We start from the raw sequence: 14,234 nt of genomic DNA on the forward strand, positions 1-14,234 counted from the left end.
CCAAACCCATGGTTTATGTTAGGGTTCTCTGTTGCTGTTACACATTCTATAGGTTTGGACAAATGTACAATGACATATACCTATGAGTATAATATCATACAGAATAATTCCACCATCCATAGGAACCCTGTATACCACTCCAATTCATTCTTCCCTCCCCTCTTTGCTCCCTTCAGTCACTACCCATTGGTCCATCCCTGGAAACCCCTGGGAACAACTTATCTTTTTATTGTCTGAATAGCTTTACCTTCCCCAGAATGTGTTAGAGTTGGAATCATATATATGTAGCTTTTTCGCTTTGGCTTCTTTTACTTAGTAGTATGCGTTAAAAGTTCTTCCATGTATTTTCATGGTTTAATAGCTCTCTTTTTTTAGTGCTAAGTGATATTCTATTGTCCAGATATTCCACAGTTTATTTGTCTATTTATCTACTGATAGGCATCTTAATTGCTTCTATGATTTGGAAATTATAAATGAAATTGTATGGCTCATTTTTCCATTCATTTGGGTAAATATTAAGGAGCATAGTTACTGGGTATTATTAAGTTTATACTTACTTTGTGAAAAACTGTCAAAGTGTTTTCTCAGATGATGGTACCATTTTGCATTCCAGCCAGCGATGAATGAGAATTCTTTGCTCTGCATTCTTGCCAGCATTTGGTATTGTATAGTGTTTTTGGATTTTCTAGTAAATTATCATTAAGTATGATGTTGGCTGTATTCTTTTTTTCATACATTAGATGTTCATAATCAAGTTGGATGTGTCCCATCCATTCCTAATTTGCTGGAAGCTTTGTGTGTGTTTTTTTGTTTGTTTGTTTTTGTTTTTAGCTTTTTTTTTTTTTTTTATCAAGGATGAGTGTTGAATTTTGTCAGATGCTTTTTTTGCATCTAGGATTATGTGCTGTTTCTTCTTTAGTCTATTGATGTGATGAATCCATTAATTGATTTTTGAATGTAAAACCAGACTTGCATACTAGGATAAATCATAGTTGAGATGTATAATTCACTTTATACACCGTTAGATGTTGACTTGGTAATATTTTTTTGAGGATGTTTGCATCTGTCTTCATGAGAGCTGCTAGTCTATAGTTTTCCCATAACGTCTCTGTCTGATTTTGGTATTAGAGTAATGATGGCTTCATAGAAGACTGAGGAGTGCATTCCCTCTGCTTTGTGTCTCCTACAAGACCACTATAGAGAATTGGGATAAGTTCTTCCTTAAATATTTGGTAGAATACACCAGTGAACCCATTGAGATAACGAATATCCTTTAAACCTTGGTAAAGTAGATATATAGTAACCTTTATTCCGGGACTACTGTAGTCCATTTCTACCCCTTTCTAGGTATCAACAGAGTGTCTGGGGTGTTGAGAGGGGTCTCCCCACTCTGGTGATAGACTAGTTTATAGCTCCCAGTTCTGTGAAATCTCAGGAATCTCTATGTAGCCTATAACTCCCAGGCAGCTGTTTGTCCCTACCATGTGCAATCTTGTCCTGGCACTCTGGGCATATGCAGCTTGGTATTTAACTGACTTCATCAGGTGTGCTGGCTGTAGGTTTGTAGAGTTCTGCTCTTCAAAGTGCCGGCCTATCTGGTATCATGCTCTTTAAGTTCCAGTGACCTCTACAGTCCTGCCCTCCAGCCTCTGTTTCTCAGCTCAGTAAGATTGCTATGCTCTGCTTAGACCACGTCCCAGTGCCATTGTCTGGGAAGCATCTTCTTAAAGCTGGACAACTACTACAGGGCTCATCCTATGTGGTTCCCCTGTTTCTCGGATCATGGTCCTACACTGCCTGTTGTCTGTTGTTTAAAATTAATTGCTAGCTGTTAAGATGCATATGTGGTGGTCAGGATACAAAAGAGCTGCTGGAAATTTGTGAGCTGAATGAAGATTTTAGAGGTGCCCTGGTAGCACAGGCATTCTGGCCATCTGAGTAGGGAGACCTCACTGAACAACTGTGGACACTCCATTTCATACCCCAGAAGGTCCGTTCCTTAAGGCCTTAATACTGTTCAAGCCCTGAAAGGTTGGATGTTTAGAATTAGTTTCCTATGTCTTGTGCAGGACAAATAAGATAGTTATTTTCCAGAACCTTTCTGTCATGTTGCCTTGCATGACTGATTTACAACGAATAGTTCAATAAGCTCATGCAAGCTGGGTGCTTAAATACTGAGTTCCTTGTGCTTTCTCAGGAGAGGGGTGTTTGCAATGAGAATCTCTCCCTGTGTTGTTTTTTCCCCTGTGAATGACCATTGGCCATAGTATGCGATCTGTGTTTCCAGGGCTGGAAAAATCCCTGTGGTGCTGAAAGTCTAATGGCCTTTGCCATCTTAATCCCAGGCCCCGTAGGCACAATGACTTATTCATTATACAGTTTATTCGTTTAAAAAATGTGTGTGTTTTTAAAAGAATGTGCTTATGAAGAACCCCTTTTCAAGATTATTTGTCTCGTTCTCTGTATTTGTGATCAGCAGAGCTAGAACACTTAGGTTTTAAGTGGTTAAATAAAGTATTTCTGTGGTGCTTAATATTGTCTTGGTCTTTGAAAGGGAATATAAGAACTTCTTGTATACTGCAGTTGAAGAATTTAGAGGAGGAGAAACTCTTAAGTACACACAATTCTGTTTTCTCAAATGTTTTCCATTCTCCCGTCAGTTCTATCTTTCATGGGTCACTCAACACACACTCTCTTGGATGCCTGTTAAACTGTCACATGTCATTCAAAGGAAAGGAGATGCAAGATGAGGAAATAAATTTGTTTCAATTAAAATTGAACAAACTTTCCCTGTAAAGCTTTCTTGCCTCTTTAGTTTCTGACTTCATTGTGTATTTTGGCAATACTAAGGGGCAGGAAGGGACATGAGTGATAATGCTAAATAAAACAAAGACTCAAGTAAGAGTATTGCACCAGAAGACCACTTGGGAATAAATTTGAAGTTTAATATGGAATATGTACAGTAAAACCTTGTTGCCTTAGAAGTTGTAGTTCTCAGCACTGTTTTATCTGGAAGGATGCATATTCTTTTAATAATTGTGAGATAATGTTAGTGCTTCAGGACAGAATAAAACACGCCAGTTTGATGAGCAATTCTTTAGAAGTTTGTGGTAGTAATAATAAAAATGTGGATTCTGACCTCAAAAAAGCTGACTAGCATAAATGACCGCTTATATCCCTTTTTAAAAATCTCATAAAACTTAAGGAAATATATAATGGCCTAAATAGCATTTTTGTGAATTTGAAAGAATATACGGTTCAAAAAGCTTGCTCCGAAGTTCAGAGTTGGGTAACTTCTTTTTAAACTGGAATAGTTCATTGTCCCTGGCCATCTAGTCCTGGGAATTATCAGCACTGGCAGTCCTGGGAGACTCTTTCCTCTTGTAACAGTGACTGCCAGTAGATTGATGTGTCACATCTGAGCTTTCAGCAGATCTTGAAGACTGGAATACATGTGATTTTTCCTATACCTTCAACACCTAGCACAGCTAGCACAATGTCTGGTACATAATAGTTGCTTAGAAAATGTTTGTAGAAAGGTGAAATGAATGCCCCTGCTTTCATGTCAAAGACATTTTTATGGGGACAATATGGAACTTTGTTCATTATTCCCTTTTTGATGTATGTATTATTTTTACTTGTAGAAAATAGTGTTATTTCCTTAGTACTTCCTAAGCAAGAAGTTGGGGAAGAATGTCGGCAAAATCCACGATTACAGCCCTCAGCAGTGATTATGGAAATTTCTCTTGCATAGTAGGTGCTAGAAGAATTAAATATTTTAACTAATATGTTATCTGGGGCCCTTTTTCTTGCAGGGTATTTTGGTGAAATTGTAGATCTGTGTGTTTAATGGCCTCATAATAGTTCACTGCATGCCTGCTCCATAATTTATGTAGATTTTTATATTGTGTGTGTGTGTGTGTCTTGATATTTCCTTAGAATAAATTCCTATAAATGAAGATGCTATATAGAACCATATGTATGTTTCATAGGATAATTGTGAAGACTCAATTATATGATTTTCTAAAGTCATCTTACAACAATGCCTGGCAGTAAAAGCTCAAGGGTTTTGGTAGCAACTGTATTGTTGTTTTCATTGCCTTAGTCTTCCCCCTAGACTTTAAGCAGCTAAGTAAAGTGACTGCTTCAACTAAAAAATAAATAAATAAATAAATAAATAAGTCAGTGATCCTAACACGAAGTAGCTTGAACAATAAGGGAAATTATTATTCTTTATTAAACAATAAGAAAATTTCATTTCAAGAAGCACAGAAGAAGAGTGAGTCCAGAACTAGTTGACTCAATTCAAGAGCCTCAAGAGTGTCATGAAGAGCCAGTCTTTCTTGTGTGCCATCTGCCATGCTTAATGACCCAGCTGTTCCTCAGCCTCATCATACTGCACGGTACAATGCTTAGCCTGGTTCCAGGAGTCATGCTTGAATCAAGAGAAGAAAGGTCCTCCGCCTAGCGGCGCCGGCACACCGGGTTCTAGTCCCGGTCGGGGCGCCGGATTCTGTCCCGGTTGCCCCTCTTCCAGGCCAGCCCTCTGCTGTGGCCAGGGAGTGCAGTGGAGGATGGCCCAGGTGCTTGGGCCCTGCACCCCATGGGAGACCAGGAAAAGCACCTGGCTCCTGGCTCCTGCCATCGGATCAGCGCGGTGCGCCGGCCGCAGCGCGCCGGCCGCGGTGGCCATTGGAGGGTGAACCAACGGCAAAAGAAGACCTTTCTCTCTGTCTCTCTCTCTCACTGTCCACTCTGCCTGTCAAAAAAAAAAAAAAGAGAGAAGAAAGGGCCAGCTCTTTATTAGGGTTTCTATTTAAGAGCAGTGAAGTCTTTTTCTGAAGCACTCAGCAAATTTATACTCACATTTATTTGCCATAATTGAATAAATGGAATGGCACCACCATGATTGGCTCAGACCATTGTTTTTCATTCCTTTTGATCTTGAAGTGCACTGCATATTACATCATGACCAGAGCACCCATCACACATATATTTGACTATATATATATATATATGATATATATATATATCTGTCTTTACAGCTAAATATTTAAAATAGAAGCATCTCAAAATAATACTTACTTTTGCTACCCATGATAAGGTTAAATGCTTTTTTTATTTGTATTTAAATGTTTTTAATACCCAAATACAGAAATTAGAGAAGTGTTAATGTATAGATATAGTCTCTTTTTCAGGGCTTTTTTTTTCCAATCCAGAACATGAGGATAATGATATGAGTGTATGTGAAGGTCTTCAAAAAGTTTATGGAAAATGCTTTTTATGAGAAGAATGTGCATGGACTTCAAAAATTGTACTAAAATAATTTTTTTTCCATTTCCATTAACTTTTTGAAGTGCCTCCATATGGTACACTGTTAAGCCTGTGCTTTTACATTTTAATTGAATGCAGATTGAAAATATTTTTCTATACAAATAGGTCATTATGACTGTTAAAATAACCTTAATAATAAATCTATCATTGAATAATATACTCAATGGAAGGGAATTACACAAGTACATGAATACCAGAATTGGGGGTTCTTTGGGAACCATCTTGGAAGATGCCTAGCCAAGAGTATGAAAAGATACAACTAAATGCAATATATGATCCTGGATTGAATTCTAGGTTGGGCAGGAAATTCTGTAAAATGTGTAATTGGCACATTAATTAATGTGTAGGCTGTAGGTTTTGATAATATTATTAAACTGGTAAATTTCCTAATTTTAATAATTATGGATATAAAAAACAGTGTTCTTGTTATTTGGAAATATATACAAGTATTTATTTGAAGGGAGGCTATAAGGAAATTCTTTGTACTACTCTTGATTTTTTACTAAATTTGAAATTATTTCAAAATTAAAAGTTTAAAAATGTCAAGAAGAATTTCCCAACTAAAAAGAAATACAAATCTGGTTCTTGAGTTCACACATATTACATGCACCACATGTATGTCATGGTGTGTAATCCTTTTAATATGCTCTTGGAGTTAGCATGGTAGTATTTTGTTGAGGATTTTTGTATCTATATTCATAAGGGTATTGATCTATAGTTTTCTTATGATGTTTTTATCTGTCTTTGGTGTCAAGATTTTTGTTAATTCTTGAAATGTTTAATAAATTCACCAGTGAAGCTCTCTGTTCCTAAACTTTTCTTTGTTGGGAGGCTTTCTGATTACTAATTGAATCTCTATTTATTAACAGGTCTGTTCAGTTTTTCTACTTCTTCTTAAGTCAGTTTGACAATTAGTTAATATTTTATTCCTGTAAAATTTATCTAATTTAATTTATATTGAACAATAATGCATCTTAGCATTATTTAAATATATCTGCTTCCATTTTAGGTAGTTATATTGAAACTATACAAAATATATCCTCCATAAAACTTCCTTGTCTTGTTTATCTGCCTTAAAATGTACTTAGGATAATGTTTTCAGCATTGTAGTTGCTCCATCTCTTAACCAATATATGGTGTTTTGCATCTTTTTCTATTTTATCCACTCTAGTGGAAGTGTCCCAAGTGTTTCTGTTTGCTTTTTAATTTTGAAGGTTTTAAGCTGTCAACAACCAGACTATCATTACCAACAAAATACATCAGGAGTCTGTCATTTTTATTAAGTTTTACATGTTTGTACTATTTTTAAATCATTTATTTTAAAATTTTATAATTATCTTTACTATTTAAAATGTGACTAAATAACAACTCTTTAAAATAAAGAGGAGAAGGGCATTGTTGCACAGGCTAATAAGCTGCCGCTTGTGATATCAGCACCCCCTATCAGAGCGCCTGTTTGAGAACCTTCTACTTTGCTTCTAATCCAGTGTCCTGCCATTGCACCTGGGAAGGCAGCAGAAGATGGCCAACTTGGGCTCCTGACTTCAGCCTGGTCCATACCTGGCTGTTGTGGCCATTTGGGGAATAAACCAATAGATGGAAGATATAATAGATGGAAGTTTCCTAACTATGAAAAATGACTAGAGTTTATTAACTTTAGAATTACGAATACCATCAAGTGTGTTCATTATGGCAACCTGGCTTCATCAAACAGCAAATGTTTCCTTACAAATAGGACCAGTCATCAAATATAAGATGCACATTTTCTCACATTTTAACATTCATGATGTATCTGACCATTCATGATTTCCTACAGTTGTTGTTGGCCCTGTGCTACATCATGGTGTAGTTCTACATGAGATCAGTTGTTAATTTGTAGGCATTACTAAACTGCAAATCCCTCATTGTTTTAGTTAATGAACCATCAAATAATAGACCATTTAAAGACCTTTGGGGAAGGAAATGTGAGTTGTGTTGCTGCCCAGAATCTCTTCTATTGAAAGATTAAGATTAGGCTACTACCATCACAGTGTCCAAGAATGACCTTCTGAAGCTTCAGAGAAAATCCAGGAGGCAATAGAGAGTAGCTCCTTTAAGAAGCACTACGCTGCCCAAGGTCTTAACAGCACAGAAGCCTTGACACCTATGACTCTGAGTGATTCAGAACGGATACACACTAAATGTGAACAAATTTTAGGAATATTTTAACCGGCTTCAATTGCTTATATTTTCATTTTTATTACATGATTTTTAAAAAATCATATTTATTTTTAAATCATATTTATTTTTTAAAAATAAATTCTAGGCCGGTGCCACGGCTCAATAGCCTAATCCTCTGCCTGCGGTGCTGGCATACCGGGTTCTAGTCCCAGTCGGGGCGCTGGATTCTGTCCCGGTTGCCCCTCTTCCAGGCCAGCTCTCTGCTGTGGCCCGGGACTGCAGTGGAGGATGGCCCAAGTGCTTGGGCCCTGCACCCACATGGGAGACCAGGAAAAGCACCTGGTTCCTGGTTTCTGGCTTTGGATCAGTGTGGTGCACCGGCCGCTGTGCACCAGTCGCGGCAGCCATTGGAGGGTGAACCAATGGCAAAGGAAGACCTTTCTCTCTGTCTCTCTCTCTCACTGTCCACTCTGCCTATTAAAAAAAAAAAAAATTATAAGCAATAATATGCCACATGTCAGGGTTTCATTGACAGTGTATTTTCTTAATTGTAAATAAAGTAATATTATTCCTATAAATAATACTATCCAATTTGGGAAAATATTTTGATTCACTGTCCAACTTAGTATTAATGTACTACTTCCTGGTATGACAATGTTTTCCTTCTTTTTTTTTTTAAGATTTATTTATTTATTTATTTGAAATTCAGAGTTACACAGAGAGGGAGAGATAGAGATCTCACATCTGCTAGTTTAATCTTCAGGTGGCTGTAATAGCCAGAGCTGGGCCAGGCCAAAGGCAGGAGCCAGGAGCGTCATCTGGGTTTCCCACATGGGTAGCAGAGGCCCAAATACTTGGGCCATCTTCCATTGCTTTTCCCAGGCCATCAAGAGGAAACTGGATTGGAAGTGGAGCAACCAGGACATGAATTGGTGTCCATATGGCATGCCAGCATTGCCGGTGGTAGCTCTACCTGCTACGACACAACACTGGCTTTCTTCTCTTTTTTAAAGATTTATTTATTGAATGGCAGTGTGATACAGAGAGAGGGAAAGACAAAAAGAAAAAGATTTTCCATCTGTTGTTTTATTCCTCAAATGGCTACAACGGTAGGGACTAGGAGCCAGGAATTCTATCCAGGTCTCCTACATGGGTGGCAGGTATGCATGGACTTGGGCCATCTCCCTCTGCACACTCTGATAAGGAATGCCAGTATTGCAGATGGCAGCTTAATCTGCTGCTGCTGCGCAATGCCGGCCCCTTTGTTTTCTTTTTTTTTTTTTTTTTTTTTTTTGAAGGCAGAGTGGATAGTGAGAGAGAGAGAGACAGAGAGAAAGGCCTTCCTTTTGCCGTTGGTTCACCCTCCAATGGCCGCCGCGGCCAGCGCACTGCGGCGGGCGCACCGCGCCTATCCAAAGGCAGGAGCCAGGTGCTTCTCCTGGTCTCCCATGGGGTGCAGGGCCCAAGCACTTGGGCCATACTCCACTGCACTCCTGAGCCACAGCAGAGAGCTGGCCTGGAAGAGGGGCAACCGGGACAGGATCCGGCACCCCGACCAGGACTAGAACCCGGTGTGCCAGCGCCACTAGGTGGAGGATTAGCCTAGTGAGCCACGGCGCCGGCCTCCTTTGTTTTCTTAACTATGGAATAGAACATGTATGCAAGTTAAGCTAACATAGTAATGCAGGACATGAATAAAAGAGACCCATATGCCTTAAAGCAGTCTGCTAGCCACATTACCTGGTAACTTACTAGAGTGCGCAACACTGAATCAAACATCTGAATCTGAGGCCTACCAGCCTGAGGTTTGACAAGGTCTATGGATGACTTGATGCAACCTAAAGTTTGAGAACCACTGCATTAGCAGAATGTTGAAGAAGGGGAAAATGTAGACGTTGTTATATTCAAGTCAAGGGTCTAAGTATCTTATAAAGTAAGAAAACAAGATTACTGAAGTTCATCTCAATGACATCTGCTAACAGTGTTCAAGAGGATGAAGAAATTTACCATGGTGTATGTTAGCCAACTACCAGCATTTATAGACAAAGTAATGGCATAGTCCATGCACTGCATCTCCTTCACCGTTGATTGATATTTGATCTTTGTCTTCTCAGCATGATGTATCCCAGACTTTACTCAAGGCAACACTGGACAGTGTTGTAGAAGAATGTGTCAGCTTTGTGGGAGTGGATATTAACATCTGTTCAGAAGTTTTGTTAAGGTGAGACAAGAAGTCTGTGGCTGAAGATCACAGAATCTCAAATTTAACTGGCCCTCCAGTCCAAACTCAGCTGTTATAAGGGGACACATGTGTGCAGAGCTGCCAAGTATAGAAAAGCTAAGAGTTTATACATTGCTTTGGGTAATCAGTCAGGAGGGAAGACATCATTTAAGAAAAGAATTGTAACAATTCACATTATCATTTTTAATATTGCAAATCTAAAGTGAAGAACATATGGTAACCATTGAGTGCATTAGTGTTGCTAATAGAATTTAAATAAGGTTAACATGGAAAAGAGCTGTTTCCCACCACATGAGAGTAGACGTTTTTCCTGGTTCAGTCTCTTGCATGCATCTGTCAAAATTGGCAGTAACCAAAAGATAAATTGTGATGGTTCCAAGGTATGGTTACCATATTTTTTACCCCGATTTCATAAGTCACCTGTCAAAATTTCCATCATACAGTTGTATCTTATATTCTCTCTGCTGCCGCCCCCACTCCCACGGTTATAGAAGAGTTGCTTTTTTTGTTCATGGCTTTGCATTTCTTATACAAGTTTGCTGATACAGCATGAAATTCCCTGAGCTGCACCTTTTTCATTGGAACTAGTAAAGCAGAATGTATTATGTCTTCAGATGTTACTTTTCCACCATAGCTAGAGACATTTCATATTGTTTATATGCATTACATAATGGAATTAAGATTCTTGTAAATAATAATATTTTTACCTATCAAGTCCCAAGTTTTCAATTCTGCAAATATTTCAATGATATTTATTTCAAAGTTAGCACAAGTAGTATATTTATTGCTCATTTTAATATTGTATAAGTGTCCTATGTATAAGATGATGGGACATAATGGATTATTTAATACTAAGAAAATTCCCTAAAGGTATAGTTTTAGTTTTTTGTACTTATTGTGGCATTTAGGGGTAAGTACCTTTCTGAGCTTCAACTCTGCATTCATGAGAACAGACCAACAAAAAATAAAAGTAGTACAACACACTTATGGCTGTTATAACTTAGGTTGCTAACTCTCTTTGCAAAGCTAAACAGAAATAGGCAGAATTATTTCTTGATTCAGAAACACAAAGAATATGACTAGTTTAGAAATATTGTGGAAATATTTATGACAGTTACTGGTTTTGACATTATTTTGTTTCTGTTGCCCTCTCCTCTTGGACAACTTTTTCCTCTTTGACCTTTTTATTTAACTCTCTTTTGGATTAACTTAGAATATGAAAGAATGTAGTTGCAGTTGTTTTTATGGTCCACATGTTTGTATCACTCTTTTCAAATGAAATCTGCATTTTCTCAGTTTACTCATTTTATTATTTTTAAAGGCATATTGCAGGACTCAATGCCAACAGAGCCAAAAATATTATTGAATGGCGAGAACAAAATGGACCCTTCATCAACCGAGAACAGCTGAAGAAAGTGAAAGGGCTGGGTCCAAAATCCTTCCAACAGTGTGCTGGCTTCATCAGAATCAACCAGGATTACATTCGAACATTTTGCAGGTGATTATTAAAGTGTATACTTCTGGTCCTGTTACCAGCTTCCTTTCTTAGCGTTATCACCAGCCTACTGTTTCTAGGTGTCCACCATTCACACCTTCATTCAATATGTGTCAAGTGTGCTTTACTAGGTACAGACAATAGTAAGCAAGTCAGGAAACTCTGTTTTTCATGAGTGACAGATAATAAACAAACTAGTCACGTATATGGTTTCTTATGATGCAATAAGTGTTACAGAAATTCAAACAGGGAGCTCTGACACTGTCTTGGAGAGCAGTTGTATTGAAAAGTTATTTGAGCAATTATTAATGGATCAAAAGAGTCAGCCACACAGGGATCAGAAGTCAAGTATACCCGGCAAAACCATCATTAGGTGTGCAAAGGCCTGAGGCAGGACTAGGAAACAAAGTAAGGTCCACAGGATTGGAGCATAGCAAGTAGAAAGAACAGATACAAGATGAGGTGACAAAGGAGACTTCAAGACTTCACAGTGACCACCTCACACTGAGATGGCTGTTCCTTAAGGATGCAAGGGCTTCCTTACTCTCTTCTCACCAAAAATTGACCAAATCAGTAATTATCAACTGTGTAGATTAAGAGCTAGGGTTTTACTTTCTAATGATGGTGCCCCAAAAGCAAAAAAAACTGGATAAACTTCTCAGTACTTAGTCACAAGAGAACAGCTTTTATATATCTGCTACTTTAGAACTATCTGTTCCATTCAAATGAATTTTTCTTTTGGCAAGATTATAATACAGGCCATATAGAAAAATAAATATTATTCAAGGAAAGACCAAGGGAAAACCAACGCCACAGGACAATAGAATATATTATAAAGCAATAATAGATAGTTTGGTTTAATGCTGAAATAGAATAGACTGGAGTCTGACATTCACTGAAACATAGTTAGAATTTAGTTTATGATAAAGGTGATGTTTCAAATAGTTGAGGAAAATTTGATGGATAGCTAATAAATGGTATTATGACAACTGGCATGAATTTGATATGTGTGGAGGAAGCTGTAGTCCCATCTTTTACCAGGATAAATTCCAGATGGAGCATAGACTTAAATCTAAAAAGTGGAACTGTGAAAGTACCAGAAAAGGGGCTAACAACATAGTGTAGTGAGTTAAGCCACTGCTTGCAACACCGATATCCCATATGGTCACCTGTTTAAGACCTGGCTACTCCACTTCCCATCCAGCTCCCTAGTAATGCGCCTGGGAAAGCAATGAAAAATGGCCCAAGTGCTTGGGCCCATGCACCCATGTGGGAGACCCAGATGAAGCTCCAGGCTCCTGGCTTTGGCCTGGCACAACCCCAGTCGTTTTGGACATTGGGAAGTAAACCAACAGATGGAAGATCTCTCTCTCTCTCTCTCTCTCTCTCTCTCTCTCTCTCTCTCTCTCTCTTCTCTCCTCTCTCCTCTCTCCTCTCTCCTCTCTCCTCTCTCTCATCTATCTCTGTGTGTGTGTGTCTGTTTGTCCCTCTGTGTAACTTTGCCTTTCAAGTAAATAAAAATAAATTCTTAGAAAAGTGCTGGAAGAAAACATGGACAAAGTTCACAAAACATTGGAATAGTAGGAAATCTTTGTAATTAGGTCACAAAACTCAAAAGCCAAAAATGAAAACGTTGAGGATAAGGTAATCCTCTATTTGTTAGTCTGTATGTTTTCTGAATACTTTCTTTAAAAATTTAAAAAGTATAAAGAACAAAAGGAAAAGTAAAATGTGTCTCAGTCTCCCCTTTCAAAATAATTTCTTATATATTGCTTCTCGAAAGTAAATTTATGCTTATATCACCTTGTGTATGTGTTTATTCTTAACATATATACAGAAGAGATCATTCTATACAACTATTTGAAACCTGCTTTATTTGTTTATTCTGTATGTCTGCATAGTATTCAATAATGTGGATGGACCATAATTTGATCAATATCTTATTTTTTCAACTGATAATTACTGGAAGATTCATAACTGTCCTTGATTATATATCCAAGCTATCCTTGATATCATGATTATCCTTCCTTGATAGTTATACTTTTAAAGTTACCTTGAAAATTATTTTCTGTCCTAGTAATGTTGTGTTTTCAGAAAACACTTGGTTTATTTTTTGTTTTCATTCTTTCTGTGGCATAATATTTGATACTTTATATTATTCATGAGCAGTTTTTTAATGTAAGTTTTTATGGTTTCTGTGCTCATCACTATTTCTTATAGTTCATATTATCGTTTTTCTGGAATTCATTGTTTTTGCTGGAGTTTATCCTTAAGAAACTCTTTTTAGGGCCGGCACCATGGCTCACTTGGCTAATCCTCCGCCTGCGGCACTGGCACACGGGGTTCTAGTTCCGGTTGGGGCGCCAGGTACTAGTCCCGGTTGCTTCTCTTCCAGTCCAGCTCTCTGCTGTGGCCCAGGAAGGGCAGCGGAGGATGGCCCACGTGCTTGTGTCCCTGCACCCGCATGGGAGACCGGGAGGAGGCACCTGGCTCCTGGCTTCCATCAGCGCAGCGCCGGCCGTAGTAGCCATTTGGGGAGTGAACCAACGGAAGGAAGACCTTTCTCTCTGTCTCTCTCACTGTCTATAACTCTACCTGTCAAATAAAAAAAAAAAAAAGAAACTCTTTTTAGAGAGGCTGTATAATCATTTTAATTCAGCTTCCTGTTGGAATACTAGTTTTTCTGGGTATATAATTGTAGATTCAAAATCATTTTATCTCTGAACTTTTAAGATACAGCTCCACCGTGTTCTGACATCTGATGTTTGCCAATGAGAAATCTGATGCCAGTCTGATTCTAGGCCCTTTTGAAGCAAATGATTTAATTTTACTCTCTTGAAAGCGTTTTGGGATTTAAAAGAATATTTATATTTTAAAGCTTCCCCATGATATGTCAAACATGAATCTTTTCTCGTTCGTCCTGTTCTGACTCAGTAGGTTCTTTTGAGGACTTGTATTTTTCTTCAGCTCTGAGAAATGTCATCATTTTGTTTCCCTCCAGTT

At 38.1% G+C, this 14,234-nt stretch overlaps 1 protein-coding gene across 10 annotated transcripts in view; it reads left to right on the plus strand.

The window, feature by feature from the left end:
- The window catches only part of SRBD1 (S1 RNA binding domain 1), a 256,577-nt gene that overhangs the window by 217,815 nt on the left and 24,528 nt on the right, over nt 1–14,234 (plus strand). For all 10 annotated transcript variants that reach the window (XR_011386661.1, XR_007916534.2, XR_007916541.2 and 7 more), the window contains exons 17-18: nt 9,609–9,715; nt 11,058–11,234. Coding sequence is in view for 3 of the 10 variants with exons in the window: in XM_008254454.4 (XP_008252676.2) it covers nt 9,609–9,715; nt 11,058–11,234 (284 nt within the window). In the remaining 7 variants the exon portion in view is untranslated. The remainder of the gene's footprint in view (nt 1–9,608; nt 9,716–11,057; nt 11,235–14,234) is intronic.

The sequence above is a fragment of the Oryctolagus cuniculus genome, chromosome 2 (assembly GCF_964237555.1).
Source record: "Oryctolagus cuniculus chromosome 2, mOryCun1.1, whole genome shotgun sequence".
Taxonomy (NCBI): domain Eukaryota; kingdom Metazoa; phylum Chordata; class Mammalia; order Lagomorpha; family Leporidae; genus Oryctolagus; species Oryctolagus cuniculus.